The following is a 16,519-nucleotide window of genomic DNA, read 5'->3' on the forward strand; positions in this document are numbered from 1 at the left end:
AAAGTAGAAACTTCTTATTTTTTTAGATATTTTTTAGTAGAACTATACATATAGAAATTTTCACTCAGTTACATCTAACTCTTTGCGACCCCATGGACTATAACGGACTAGGATCCTCTGTACATGGAATTCTCCAGGGGAGAATACCGGACTGCATATCCATTTCTTTCTCCAGGGGATGTTCCTGACCCTGGGATCGAACCCAGGTCTCCTGCACTGTAGGCAGATTCTTTACCATCTGAGCCATCAGGGAAGCCCCATTTGGAAATAAAGAGATTTGTAACTCCTGATTCACTATTAAGAGAGAAAAATAAAATCTGTTGTTTCCTGAGAGCCAGTAACAGTTTTAAAAGAAAATGCCTTTATATATGAATTCACCTATCTCCCCCTCCCTTATTTATCCTAAAAAAAAAAAAAGGTTTACAATTAGCTATGTATATTTTCAAATAAATGCTCATAGCTGCTAAGTCGCTTCAGTCGTGTCTGACTCTGTGCGACCCCAGAGACGGCAGCCCACCAGGCTCCCCCGTCCCTGGGATTCTCCAGGCAGGAACACTGGAGTGGGTTGCCATTTCCTTCTCCAATGCATGAAAGTGAAAAGTGAAAGTGAAGTCGCTCAGTCGTGTCCGACTCTAGTGACCCCGTGGACTGCAGCCCACCAGGCTCCTCCATCCACGGGATTTTCCAGGCAAGAGTATTGGACTGGGGTGCTATTGCCTTCTCCGAAATGCTCATAGACTCAACATAAAATGTTCCATTTTTTATGTGAATGCATTTAGGAATTGAAGCTGAAGCCCATTGTTTAAGGACAGAGTTTTTAAAAATTGATTATATAAATGCTTCTATTTAAGTAGGGAAACTAGACCTTTTAAATCAATATAACGTACTCTATGTAATTTCCATTCATCATGTTGTTAAGCGGTATACTTTTTAGGAGTGCCATTTTACTCACAAGTATCATTGTATTACTATATACATTTTTTTTTAATACTACTTGATGTTTGTTTTAGAAAATTGGATATTATGGAAAATATGTTAAGAAATTAGTAATGGACTGATAACCTACCAATTAGAGATAATTAGCATTATCCAGATTTATTTCATTCATATCTCTTTTCTAGTTATCTATACATTTATAAAAATAATAATATTGGGATTATATTCGACATAATTTTTGTAAACACTCTTATTCACTACGTTTTCCAATTGTTATAGGATTTTTGAGAAACATGATTTCTTATGGCATAATAGTATTCCACATAAGGATGTGCTCTTTAAAATAACCTCTTCATTGAAAATATTTACTTGTTTTCAATTACTTTTATTAGATATATACTGTGATAATATATCAATGTACATCTTTACTGAAAGTCACTCAGTCATGTCCAACTCTTTGAGACCCCATGTGGAATTCTCCAGGCCAGAATACTGGAGTGGATAGCTGTTCCCTTCTTCAGGGGATATTCCCAACCCAGGCATCGAATCCAGGTCTTCCGCATTGCAGGCGGATTCTTAACCAGCTGAGCCATGAGGGAAGCCTGAATCATCATGACTCAAATTTAATTAAAGGATATGCCAAGACTTCTAATATATTCAGCTTCTAAAAAACTATGGCTTAAATTTGAATTAAGGAATATAATATATATTATCAAATAATTCTCTACTTTGCTATAAGACAATGTAAAACAAATCACTTGAAGTATGTGAAGTAATGCCTAAACATTACTTACTTTTTGAGTTATAGAAATTTATTTTAAGAAAACTATAAAATTATATGGAGTTTGAAATTACAGAGCTGAAAATCAATTCTCAATAACTTAAAACATAAAAATATTATAAACAACCATTTTTCCTTGAGGCTTCCCTCATGGCTCAGATGGTAAGAATCTGTGTGCAATGTGGGAGACCTGGGCCCTATCCCTGGGATAGAAAGATCCTTGGAGAATGGAATGACTGTCCACTGCAGTATTTTTGACTGGAGAATTCCTCAGAAAGAGGAGCCTAGGAGGCTAGTGTCCATGGGGTCTGAAAGAGTTGGACATGAATGAATAACACATTTTTTTTTTCTTATGTGAGGAAAAATAAATCTCATGATGCAAATTATCACTGAACTTAGAAATTGGTATATGGATCAATTCTTCCAAATATTAATATACTAACTACATTTTCAGATGTTTGTAAAATCAAGAGAAGAGATATTCTAATTGTAATAGACAGTGCCAGGAGCAGTCCTTGGGAAATGCATGTGCTGAGATTGAACTGGGAACTTGCCAGTATTGGCCAGCACATTTCCCAGCTATGCACAAAGCCAAGAAAATGTCTATTCCTTAGGCTATGGTCTGGATGTGTGTTGAAATTCGTGTGTTGAAATCCTAATGCCCATAATGACAGTATTAGTAGATGGGGCTTTGATAGGTGCTCAGGTCAGCAGGGAGGAGCCCTCAGGAATGGGATTAGAGTTCTCATAAAGAAGACAGCTCAGATCATCCTTTTTACCACTTGTTTGTTGTTGCTGTTGTTCAATTACTAAGTCATGTTCAACTCTTTGTGACCCTGTAGACTGTGGCACACCAGGCTTCCCTGTTCTTTACCATCTCTTAGAGTTTGTTCAAATTCATGTCCATCAAGTCAGTGATGCTATCCAAACATCTTATCTTCTACTGCTCTCTTCTCCTTTTGTCTTCAATCTTTCCCAACATCAGGCTCTTACATAATGAAACAGCTCCTTATATCAGATGGCCAAAGTATTGGAGCTTCAGTTTCAGCATCAGTCCTTCTGATGAATATTCAGGGTTAATTTCCTTTAGGATTGACTGGTTTGATCTCCTTGCTGTTCAAGGGGCTTTCAAGAGTCTTTCCTAGTACCACAATTCGAAAGCATCAATTCTTCAGCACTCAATGTAGGAGACATAAAGAGAGGTGGGTTTGATCCCTGGGTCAGGAAGAGCCTCTGGAGAAGGAAATGGCAACCCACTCCAGTATTCTTGCCTGGAGAATCTCTTGAAAAGAGGAGCCTGGTGGGTTACAGTGCATAGGGCTGCAAAGAGTCAGACACAACTGAAGCGACTTAGCACGCACACAACCTTCTTTATGGTCCAACTCCCTCATGAGAACATAGCAAGAAGTCTGCAGTCTGCAACCAGGAAGAAGACTCTCACCACAGCTCGACCAGACTGGCACCCTGATCTCAGGCTTCCAGCCCCCAGAACTATGAGAAATGTGTGTGTGTGTGTGTGTATAAAAATGACATAGTTAACAGATTTGGTTATGGCAGTTTGGGTGGACTACGATACTTTCCCTTACAGGACCCAAATGGCCAAATGGAAATTTATCAAAGGTTTGCAGAGGAAATTTTCCTGCAAAACAGAAATAAAGCAAGGCCCCAGGAAGTTTCCCTTTGGAGACAGGAATACAGAGCTGATGTTTAGCGGTGTGGATGTTAAGAAGCCATTCCATAATTGAAGCAATGTGGGGCTTTCCTGGTGGTTCAGATGGTAAAGAATCTGCCTGCAATTCAAGAGACCCAGGTTTGATCCCTGGGTCAGGAAGATCCCCTGGAGGAGGGCATGGCAACCCACTCCAGTATTCTTGCCTGGAGAATCCCATGGACAGAGGAGTCTGGTGGGCTACAGTCCATAGGGTCACACATAGTCAGACAAGATTGAAGCGACTTAGCTCGCACTCACGCTTGCACTCTCTTCATAAACAAAACAATGAGGTTTGAACACTTCAACTTAGCAAACAGTTGATTTAGGAGGAGGGCATATTCTGAATGATTCTTCTAAAAGGTTTTGTTTTCATGGATAGAAATTGATTTTTTCTTCAATAGGTGAGAAAGGTCATTAACAGAAATCATGTTCCTTTCTCCATATAAATGCTAAACCACTTTCCATCACCTTATTAACAGGGCAGATGAAAACTTTACAGTGTATTCTAAGCATCTATTTGTAATTAGGGCATAAAATTGATGCATTTTGCAATTAAAAACTTTATTTCAAATGGTATTCAGATTCTTTGTGTGTCTGTGTGTATGTGTGTGTTTTGTTTGGCTATGTATCAGACAGTAATACACAGGAATACTTTTTCTCTTACTACTGTTACAATATTATAGTAGTGTTTCTGGAAGATACATTTAGTTTTCCATTATGAATTGATGGCATAAATACTCTCAGGTAATTAGAACTTTAAAAAATCCCAACTCTTCAAAAGAGAAGACCAGTCCATAGGTCAGTGTTTTTCTAATTATGGGTTGCAGCTTGTTTTTAGGTCATGAAATCACTTAGTGGATCATGGTAATTTTAATTGAAGAGCGACAGAAGAGAAAACAACAAAATTATGAGAGCACGTTAAAACATAAGGTAAATTATATTTAATGAAAACTTGGTTTCAGTAGATATTGAGTATGATATAAAATGCTTTCTCATTGTTTTGGTCAAAATCATTTGAACCAGGAGGATGCTGTGCTAAATGAAACAAGTCAGAGAAAGATAGATACTATATGACCTAACTTACATGTAGAATCTTGAACTAGAAGCCATAGAATCAAAGAGTAGAATGATGGTGGTTTCCGGGGGCTTGCTGTATATTGGTCAGAGGGTACCAGTTTTCAGTAAGGAGACGAAAATGTCCAGGGGAATCTAATGTACTGCATGGTGATTTTAGCTAACAATACTGCGTATTGGAAATTTAAGTATACGTCATGACAAAAATAAACTCAAAATGGCTTAAAGTCTTAAATATGACATGATACCATAAATCTTCTAGAAGAGGACATAGGCAAAGCCTTCTCTGACATAAATTGCAGTAATATGTTCTTAGCTCAATCACCCCAGGCAAAAGAAATAAAAGCAAAAATAAGCAAATGAGACCTAATTAAACTTACCCGTTTTTACACAGGAAAGGAAACCATAAATAAAATGAAAAGACAACCTACAAAATAGGAGAAAATAATGGCAAACAGCGTACCTGACAAGGGCTTAATTTCCAAAATAAACAAATAGCTCATAGAACTCAATATCAAAACAACAACCCAATCAAAAAATGGACAGAAGACCTAAAGAGACATTTCTCCATAGACAGATGGCCAACAGGCACATGCAAAGATGCTTAACATCACCAATTATTAGAGAAATGCAAATCAAAACAACAATGAATTATCACCTCACACCAGTCAGAAAGGCCGTCATCAAACCATCTGTGAATAATACATGCTGAAGAGGCATGGAGGAAAGGGACCCTCCTGCACAGTGGGTGGGACTGGGTACTGGTGCAGCTGCAATGGGAAGGTTCCTCAACAAACTAAAAATAGTTAGGACAGGCTCTAGACTAAAAATAGAACTACCATGTGATCCAGCAATCTCGCCTCTTGGCATTTATCTGGAAAAGGCAAAACCTCTAAATCCCAAAGACACATGCACCCCAGTGTTCACTGCAACACTATTTACAATAACCAAAACACAGAAGCAACCTAAATGTCCAGTGACAGATGAAGGGATCAAGAATCTGTGGTATATAGACACAATTAAAGGTTACTCAGCCACAAAAAGGAATGAGATAATGCCGTCTGCAGCAACATGGATGGACCCAGAAATGATCATACTAAGTCAGGCAGAAAAAGAAACTACCATAGGACACCACTTACAGCTGAAATCTAAAAAAGATACAAATGAACTTTTTACAGAAACATACTCACAGATACAGAAAACAAAATTATGGTTACCAAAGGGAAAAAAAGTGGGGGGATAAATTAATAGTACGGGATTAATAAACACACTGCTATACATAAAATAGCTAAGCAATAAAGATTAACTGTATAGCACAGGGAACTATATCCAATATCTTATAATAGCCTATATGGAAAATATTCTAAAAAAAGACACACACATATATATATATAAACATATGACTCACTTTCTTATATACCTGAAGCCAGAAGCTAACACGATAATAAAAATCAACTATATTTCATATAAAGAATAGGGTAGATATAACACAGAACAATTATCCTTTGTTAAAAGCAAATATCAGTGTACTCTACGTATGGGAAAAATGGAAATCTCTGAAATGTCAATATTTCATTGGACTATATAGGAATGAGACTACAGAAAAATTCAAATATCAAATCCTGTTTTCCTTAATTTGCACAGATTCTAATATAAATTAACAAAAACATCTAAACTTTACTTTTATCCTATTTAAGGAAACTTATGAGGAAATGGTAACCCACTCCACTATTCTTGTCAAAAAATCCCATAGACAGAGGAGCCTGGCAGGCTACAGTCCGTGGGGTAACAAAGAGTTGGATGTGACTGAGCAATTGAGCATACACACACATTAAGGTAAATTAGTTGCTGAATATTGTATTGTTTATTATATTTTATTATATTTTATTTTATTTTTATTTTATATTTTATATTTATTTTATTATATTATATCCTGGGGTCCTAAATTCGGAGAAGGCAATGGCACCCCACTCCAGTTCCCTTGCCTGGAAAATGCCATGGATGCAGGAGCCTGGTAGGTTGCAGTCCATGGGGTCGCTAAGAGTCGGACACAACTGAGTGACTTCACATTCACTCTTCACTTTCATGCATTGGAGGAGGAAATGGCAACCCACTCCAGTGTTCTTGCCTTGAGAATCCCAGGGACGGGGGAGCCTGGTGGGCTGCTGTCTATGGGGTCGCACAGAGTCGGACACGACTGAAGCAACTTAGCAGCAGCAGCAGCAGCAGGGATCCTAAACTAGACATTAAATTAGCAAATGTTTATTGATTACTATGTTTAAGATCCTATTCTTTTAATTATAATGGTACTTGTTACATGGAAAACCACCAGGAGTTTGGGTTTTCTCAGCGATTTCCAGGAGGGCGGACTTCATCTTGTATTTTTATGTGTTTAGGCATTAGAAATGCCTGAACATCAATTTTAACAGAATCTAATGGGGAGTTTTTCAACGGTGGTAAATATTTGTATGTGTATTTGTTTTATGTGCTATTATGGTCTCTCCAGATAAATTCTATTTGCTCCAACTCTCTCCACATGAATTTATACTGAGATGCAGTGATAAAATATGGTGATCAATCATTTTCACTATGAGCTTTTGGAGAAAAAGCAAAACTAACAGTGCAAAAAATGAAAAAGTAAATATCTAGGTATTTTACAAGAGCTTTTGATTTCAATTATTCAGATACACCTGTGACATAATGCTTCCGTGTCTTCCTTGAGTCCTTGTCTGTAATAGACCACACAGCCAGCTCATACAAAAACACACAGCCTGTTGCATGAAAAGGCACATATCCTCAAGCAGGAGATATTCTGTGAACACTAGTTCATGGAGCCACAGTGCTGACTTCAGCAAACATTCCTGGAGCATCTCTTATGTTACAGGCATTGCTCTACGTGCAGGGGCATGGTCTCTGCCTTCAGGGAGCTGATAGTATACAGGAGAAATGAAATGGACCCAATCATAATAGTGTCATGAATGAACACAGAATATTTAGAAATCAGAGCTCACAGTCGCACAGTTGAGTCTTCTATTAGGAACTTTCTCTCACAGTATTTGGTACATCTGTACTAGGGGCTCCGAAAATACTCTTTTTCCTCCCATCTTCCAATTCTAAGTAGTTCGTTACTTAGAATTGAAGTACTTACTTAAAACACTACTTTCAAGAAACATCTAGAGAAATTTGATGATTTGTGTTTTTTTACTATTTTTCAGTCCCATATCAGATATCATTTTCTTTGTTTATGATAGCTCGTTTGGCAATATCATCTTTCTTTGTGCCATCATATTCAAGGACTATTCCAAGGTCGACCAGTTTATTCAAATAACAACAATATTACCTAAGTCTCCGTTTATTCTGCCACTATACTGCCAAGTTTAAAAATCACTCTACTCAGCCAGGCCAGTCTTCCTTCAGTTGATCCTTATCTCTTGTCATTCTTCTTTGTACTCATTTCCCCTTTTTTTTTCCCCTAATACTTTGCATACATTTAGAAGACCACTTTGAGCTTTTGATTCAAACAGTAGAACTTACCTTTAAAGTCATAATTTACATCAACGCAACCTTATTACTTGTAGTAAAAGGAATGTGAATGTCCATAAACTCAAAAGATATCAAGCACTCTTATGTTAATAAAACAATCATTCTTTGTTTTTGAACATATGATCTTAGAGGAATATCCATTGCTCAATGCAAGAGGGACTAGCATTTGTAAAAAGGAAAGGATTTCAGTCCTGTCAAGACAGTCCCAACCAACTTTCTTCCTCGCCTATCCTCATCCGCTCAGCGTTTCTAAGTTTCCCTCATTCAGTCTGCACTCAGGGAAGCCAAGGAAAGATCTCAGAGTCTGAATCCAAACATAATCACGAGAGTGTGCCAACAACAAAGTAAAAACATAACCCTAGCTGAGGAAATCACAACAGCAGTTTCAGGCACGAACGTCGAATAGATTCACTGACCTGACGAGATGTCTATCTGGTTCATCTTGGTCTGCGTGACGTTGATGTGAACACCGACTTTGCTCTCAGTGAGGTCAATTTCCACGTTGCCCAAGTTATCTGCAAAATGACTGAAAAGCAGGAGACCATTGGGGTTCCAAGTCCTGAACTGGAAGCTAACCGAAAACAGGTCCTGGTGAAGCCGTCCGGGCACCTCCAGATAACTGGTAGCGTTGAAAAAGACAGGTACTGTGTAAGGCTCCACACACGAGAAACTCAAATTTCCCTGGAAGACAGAAGGGCATGCTTTGAGGAAAATGTAGAATAAAACAAGCACCCAGGTAAGACAGCTGACCAAGTGAGAGTTATACACATTTCAAACCCGAGCTTGAGCTGTGTGCAATTCCCATGTGCAGTCATGTGACACAGATTCATGTGTCCTTGAAAGGACATGTCCTGGCATGTCCTTTCTGCTGTAGCTAACAGAGTTCAGCAGCTGGCTATCAGACTGAGGGATTCATGCAAGCACCCTGCATCATGGATTTGACAAACTGACAGCCTGGTGTGATGGGCTGGCTATGAAATGGATACACCCCTGTGTAGTGGGCTTGGGAGTGGACCACTGGACTTTCTGAAGAAAGCAAAGAGCCGCTTCCTCCTCCCCCACAACTGACAGTGTATCAGCTAGGGAGGAGATGCCTCTGTTTTCTTTTGGATGGCCTTGGTCAATTATTTATTAATATATAAATCTAGTCTCACTGGGAATGTTAGTTGCTGTTTATTAAACTAGGATGTGGCAAATATTCTTGAGTCTTAACCCCATACCTATTAACTAGTTAGTCAAAGCTATGGTTTTTGCGGTAGTCGTATGGATATGAGAGATAGACCATAAAGAAAGCTGAGCACCGAAGAATGGATGCTTTTGAACTGTAGTGATGGAGAAGATTCTTGAGAGTCCCTTGGACTGCAAGGAGATCCAACCAATCCATCCTAAATGAAATCACCCTGAATATTCATTAGAAGGACTGATGCTGAAGTTCCAATACTTTGGCCACCTAATGGGAAGAGCCAACTCATTAGAAAAGTCCCTGATGCTGGGAAAGATTGAGGGCAGGAGGAGAAGGGGACGACAGAGGATGAGATGGTTAGATGGCATCACTGACTCAATGGAGATGAGTTTGAGCAAGCTCTGGGAGATGGTGAAGGACAGGGAAGCCTGGCGTGCTGCAGTCTATGGGGTTGCAAAGAGTCAGACAAAACTGAGCAATGGAACAACAGATTATTTTGTTATTCAACTCAAACTCTCATTTACATTCCCATGAAATGTGCATATATCTTAATACATTAATGCTTTCAGAAACAGTGACATGAATGTACAGAAGGAAAAGAAAACTGTTAATTGAAGCTTCCTTCTCCCCCTCATGCTTCCTCTATTTGGTACAAAGAAATCTGATTATTCAGATACACTGAATTTTATATTCTAGGATCTAAGTACCTTCCTTTTAAAGATATGAAAAAAATCTACATTTTTTGCCATCTTTTTTTTTTAATCCCACTATATCTTGAGGAATATGATTTGAAGGCATTTTTTCCTTTATTGTTTCCTTAAACACCACCACATACTTATCCCCAGAGGCACAGTTCACCATTTAAACTAAGTTAGGCTGACCCCCCAATTAATATTCAAATTAAATTTGTGCTGCACCTGCATATGCATGCATGCTAAGTCGCTTCAGTCATGTCCGACTCTTTGTGGCCCCGTAGACTGCAGCCCTCCAGCCTCCCCTGTCCATGGGGTTCTCCAGGCAAGAGTACTGGAGTGGGTCACCATTTCCTCCTCCAGGGGATCTTCCCTACCCAGGGATCAAACCAGCATCTCTTACGCCTCCTGCGTAGAGGAGGTTGGCAGGCAGGTTCTTTACCACTAGGGCCACCTCAGAAGCCCTGTATCTTCACAGATGATTAGATGACTATTTTTAAAGGCTTACTTTTCCCGATGAAAAGAGCTGTTTATGCACAAAAACTGACAGGTCATAACTGACCACTTGCCTGTGTTGTGGAGACTGTCTCCCAGCAAAGTGAAAAGTTCTGAGTGATGGTGCTGATTCTGGAGTCAACATTTAATGAGGAAATGGGTGTGTGTAAGGAGAATGGTGCAGGATAAGTGCTGAGCCACTTACACAGAAGTATTAGCACCAGACATCTTCAAAAGCAAATCTCCTCTGTAAATATTTGCCTTTGTAGAGCAACTTGCAAAATGTCCTGCCTGCCTCTACGTTGCCTAAACCTTTTAATACACATGTTTATTTTTGTTTAAAAGCCTTTTCTGTGTCTGCTCCTTCCATTTTAACAAATGTAATTATAGATAATTTAGGCTTTTTAAAATGTCTTTGTTATTCAGGTTAAAATACCATTTATAAGCAACAATATATTGTGGTAAAAGTTGACTTTGGAATGAGTCTCCAGAGTGCAATTCTCTGTAGTTTGAGAATCTAATGGATACATGTGAGGACCAACTGGGAGGTTTAGGGCAGAAATAACACTTCACTTCTTAAAGGTGTAAATAATGGGAAGGGTATTATGATAATTTGGTTTCTGCATCTTTCTGTCTTAGGTGATAATTTGATAATTTCTGAGGAAACAAAAGGATTCTGATGCCATTTTATCCAAAGCTTAAAATAACATATATATATATATATATATATCAGATCAGTTACTCAGTCGTGTCCGACTCTTTGTGACCCCATGAATCACAGCACGCAAGGCCTCCCTGTCCATCATCAACATCCAGAGTTCACTCAGACTCATGTCCATCGAGTCAGTGATGCCATCCAGCCATCTCATCCTCTGTCGTCCCCTTCTCCTCCTGCCCCCAATCCCTCCCAGCGTCAGAGTCTTTTCCAATGAGTCAACTCTTCACATGAGGTGGCCAAAGTACTGGAGTTTCAGCTTTAGCATCATTCCATCCAAAGAAATCCCAGGGCTCATCTCCTTCAGAATGGACTGGTTAGATCTCCTTGCAGTCCAACACCACAGTTCAAAAGCATCAATTCTTCGGCGCTCAGCCTTCTTCACAGCCCAACTCTCACATCCATACATGACCACAGGAAAAACCATAGCCTTGACTAGACGGACCTTTGTTGGCAAAGTAATGTCTCTGCTTTTGAATATGCTATCTAGGTTGGTCATAACTTTCCTTCCAAGGAGTAAGTGTCTTTTAATTTCATGGCTGCAGTCACCATCTGTAGTGATTTTGGAGTCCCCCCAAAAAATAAAGTCTGACACTGTTTCCACTGTTTCCCCATCTATTTCCCATGAAGTGGTGGGACCGGATGCCATGATCTTCGTTTTCTGAATATTGAGTTTTAAGCCAACTTTTTCACTCTCCTCTTTCACTTTCATCAAGAGGCTTTTGAGTTCCTCTTCACTTTCTGCCATAAGGGTGGTGTCATCTGCATATCTGAGGTGATTGATATTTCTCCTGGCAATCTTGATTCCAGCTTGTGTTTCTTCCAGACCAGCATTTCTCATGATGTACTCTGCATATACATTAAATAAACAGGGTGACAATATACAGTCTTGATGAACTCCTTTTCCTATTTGGAACCAGTCTGTTGTTCCATGTCCAGTTCTAACTGTTGTTTCCTGACCTGCATACAAATTTCTCAAGAGGCAGATCAGGTGGTCTGGTATTCCCATCTCTTTCAGAATTTTCCAGTTTATTGTGATCCACACAGTCAAAGGCTTTGGCATAGTCAATAAAGCAGAAATAGATGTTGTTCTGGAACTCTCTTGCTTTTTCTATGATCCAGCGGATGTTGGCAATTTGATCTCTGGTTCCTCTGCCTTTTCTAAAACCAGCTTGAACATCAGGAAGTTCACAGTTCACATATTGCTGAATCCTGGCTTGGAGAATTTTGAGCATTTCTTTACTAGCGTGTGAGATGAGTGCAATTGTGCGGTAGTTTGAACATTCTTTGGCATTGCCTTTCTTTGGGATTGGAATGAAAACTGACCTTTTCCAGTCCTGTGGCCACTGCTGAGTTTTCCAAATGTGCTGGCATATTGAGTGCAGCACTTTCACAGCATCATCTTTCAGGATTTGGAATAGCTCCACTGGAATTCCATCACCTCCACTAGCTTTGTTCGTAGTGATGCTTTCTAAGGCCCACTTGACTTCACATTCCAGGATGTCTGGCTCTAGGTCAGTGATCACACCATCGTGATTATCTGGGTCGTGAAGATCTTTTTTGTACAGTTCTTCTGTGTATTCTTGCTACCTCTTCTTAATATCTTCTGCTTCTGTTAGGACCATACCATTTCTGTCCTTTATCGAGCCCATCTTTGAATGAAATGTTCCTTTGGTATCTCTGATTTTCTTGAAGAGATCTCTAGTCTTTCCCATTCTGTTGTTTTCCTCTATCTCTTTGCATTGATCACTGAAGAAGGCTTTCTTATCTCTTCTTGCTTATATAAATACTGCTCTAAATAAGAAATGACACAGCATGGAAAGAGACTATGACCTTGGGACTGTATACTGTGAATCCACAATCTTTGTTTCCCACTCATATGCGTTACCTTGGAAAGTTATTTTTCTAAGTTAAATTTCAGTTTTCATCTACAAAATGTTTATGACAACATCTCCCTTGTAGTATCGCTCTTAGAGTATCATAAAGGTAACAGGTCTCACACAGTTACCTTTTACCTATACGTGGAGCTATTATTTTTCCCTACAGTCAATATCTTGTAAGAACATTTCACCAAAGTTCAATTTTTAACTGTTAGTGTAAATTCATCATTAGTTTAAGAAAGATAATTAGTAAAAACATTCTACATTCAACTATTATTTTATGAGCTTCACTGGTGACTCAGCAATGAAGAATCACCCTGTCAAAGGAGATACAGGTTTGATCCCTGGGTCAAGAAAATCCACTGGAGAAGGAAATGACAACCCACTCTAGTATTCTTTCCCGGGAAATCCCATGGACAGAGGAGCCTAGTGGACTACATCCATGGGGTCACAAAAAGTTGGACACGACTTAGAGACTAAACAACAAATTATTTTATAGTTTCTTATATCCAACCAGAACTCCTGTTTATTCATTGGGCATTTCCATTTGTCCTCTCATTTTATGAAAACCCCAGGCTCAAATTTTGAATAACAAATCCATCAAAGTCAGAACATAGTACAAACACTCATGACATTTTCTACTCCCAGACTTCCAAATACATGGATATCTGGATTCCTAGGATCTCCCCATTGACACTTTGGGATTGAAGAAACTCCTGTTCTTGCAGAACCAGAAAGAACCCACATGCCAGATTTATAAGTTTCTTTTATAGTGATCTTACACGGTGTTGTATGAGGCAAATGGCAACCCACACCAGTATTCTTGCCTAGAAAACTCCATGGACAGAGGATCCTGGTGGGTTACAGTCCAGGGATCACAACGAGTCTGATGAGACTGACAGACTACACTTCCACTTTGAAATAGTTCAACTTGGAAACACACACACCAGAGCCAGGACCACTGTGAGTTTCTGAGTCACAGACTTCACTATCCAATCGAATCCATCTTTATTGAATTACGTAATACTTAGTATGTTTAGAGCTTTGACAAGAAGTTTATTTCTTTACATATCTGAGTGAATCAGCTTTGGAAACATGAAGAAAACTAATAAAGCTCCTGGCTTTTAAAATTTTAAAATACTGAATTACATCATCATCAAGAAATATAGTAGTCTATATAATGTGTCATTTGGAAACATGAGGCTGCTGATTTAAGGGCTGCTGAACAGTTGGGATGATTGTCCTTCCGTAATGGGAAATCTAGAAACTCTGGGGCTAAAATTCCAGGCCCCATCTGAAGCAGATTTACTATTTACAGTAATTTTAACTCAAAAATCAGTATCTCGTCTTAGAATACATTCAGTGTCTCCATATTTTCAGGTACCTCTAAAGTTAGTTTTATATAGTGGAGCCCACAAGCCTAATAACAAATGCTATGATACTGTTGTCCATTAACAGTCCAGAGAAAACAAAATTTCTTTGATTTTTCTAGGAACTGATATTATGGGGGTGGAAAATCTTACCACATTTGAGGGCTCCAGTTTCTTTCTTCTCGCCAGATCTGTTATGTTGATACCATTGTAGTTAATGCTTTCCATGCAGCCTTTGAAATTCTTTCTACTGCTGGAACTTGGTTTTCCAGAGAAAGGTATGCCTCCAAAGGTTATCTTTGAGAAAAAGATAAAATGTAAACATTCCCACTGTATTTGGCTTAAAAAATAAAAACATTTACAATAAATTAGACAAAACTAGTAGTCAGCTATCGTAACCTCAGCTAACATATACAGACATTTTTTCTGTATATGCCTCTAAAGTCTGTTGCATATTAAATTATGTTGTTACTGAAGTATATACTAATTGTATTAATTGTGAAAATTAGATTATAACTTGAGCAAGAAAAGAGCAACAACTGCTAAGCATTTTTAATACCTGGAAGGTATTTTATCAATTTTCCTGAGAATGTTCTAAAGGATTTTACACAGCAAACATCTTTTATAAATATTAAGCATATATTTTTATGCTTATAGTATCAATAAATGTTACTAGTCATCTTTAAATAACCCAGAGCTAATATATTAAGTTTATGACTTCAGCCCAAAGGAAGGAATTTTGTATTCACCCTATTTAGACATTGTAGTCTAATGATCACTGGCGTACAAAAATTGTTAGGCTTATTGTGAATACAGAAAATAGTTCCAAAAGTCTCACTGCTATATTGATTAGAAATATCTTTGGGTTTGGAGGTTATAATTTGAGAACTACAGTCTTAAAGATATTATAGGTCTCCTAAATCCTGAGGAATAAGGTCAATGCTCCTTCCTGTGATATTCAAGCAATTGTTAAAATCACAATAAAAAAGAACATATATTTTTCCAGAAACCTTTGATCAAATTACATTATTATAACATCAATTTCATATAATAGAAAATTATACTTAATTATGTATTGCCAATAATGACGCGTACTGCTAATAGTGAATGAATCTATTAATCATAGCTGTAATATCAAGATATATAATCCAGACATATTTCTTTTAAGTAGTATTCAATTACCAATTTTTCCTACAAAGGTTGGAAAATGAAAGACATCTTTCAATGTCAAAACTTTATATTTGATATATAAGGCAGAGATCTTTGGGTTTTAGAAGATATATATTATGCCTCTGTTATACAGTGCTTTTACATTTTAGCTTTTTTAATGTAAATGTTTAAGATTATTTTTAACCGTTCCTTAATTTTTAGTTTACAACGTTGTGTTAATTTCAGGTAGCAAAGTGGTTCAGTGATATATATATATATATATATATATATATATATATATGTTCCTTTTCAGATTGTTTTACATTATAGGTTATTTAAAGATACAGAATACAGTTCCCTGGGCTGTACAGTAGGTACTTGTTGTTTATCTATCTTATATACAGCAGTGTGCATATGCATTTTAAATTTTTAAACAGTTTTAGGGAAAAAAGCACAAATTAATAATAGTTTATGAGACAACCATAAAATTTTAAAAACTCACTTAAAATGCGACTAAATGTATTAATAACAGCTGAATATACACTATATATTCAGCTTCCCTGGTGGCACAGAGGTTAAAGTGTCTGCCTGCAATGTGGGAGACCTGGGTTTGATCCCTGGGTTGGGAAGATCCCCTGGAGAAGGAAATGGCAACCCACTCCAATATTCTTGCCTGGAGAATCCCATGGACAGAGGAGCCTGGTGGGCTACAGTCCACGGGTTGCAAAGAGTCGGACACGACTGAGCGACTTCACTTCATACACTATATAGCATTTGCCTTAGAGTTTAACTATGGGAAGGAAAGAGAAAAACTAAGAATAAACACACAAAAAAGAATCAGGAATCTACAAAAGGAAAAACAGGGGCGTTCTGAAATACATTAGGGAAATATTTTCAAGTGGCACAGAACTGAACTTATTAGGTGCTATAGTAGTTAATATCATAGGTTAGGATTACTGAGACTTTAATAGAGTGTTGAATTTCCTATCC

General features: G+C 38.1%; 1 protein-coding gene across 5 annotated transcripts in view; it reads right to left on the bottom strand.

Moving 5' to 3' along the window:
• CNTNAP2 (contactin associated protein 2) overlaps positions 1–16,519 on the bottom strand; it is a 2,322,173-nt gene that overhangs the window by 1,291,308 nt on the left and 1,014,346 nt on the right. For all 5 annotated transcript variants that reach the window (XM_086398240.1, XM_086398242.1, XM_086398243.1 and 2 more), the window contains 2 exons: positions 14,534–14,677; positions 8,462–8,726 (listed from right to left, as the gene is read on the bottom strand). In XM_086398240.1, the coding sequence (XP_086254366.1) occupies positions 8,462–8,726; positions 14,534–14,677 (409 nt within the window). The remainder of the gene's footprint in view (positions 1–8,461; positions 8,727–14,533; positions 14,678–16,519) is intronic.

The sequence above is a fragment of the Bos grunniens genome, chromosome 4 (genome assembly GCF_055505025.1).
Source record: "Bos grunniens cultivar Pamir isolate PY7600 chromosome 4, Bosgru_T2T1.0, whole genome shotgun sequence".
Lineage (NCBI taxonomy): Eukaryota > Metazoa > Chordata > Mammalia > Artiodactyla > Bovidae > Bos > Bos grunniens.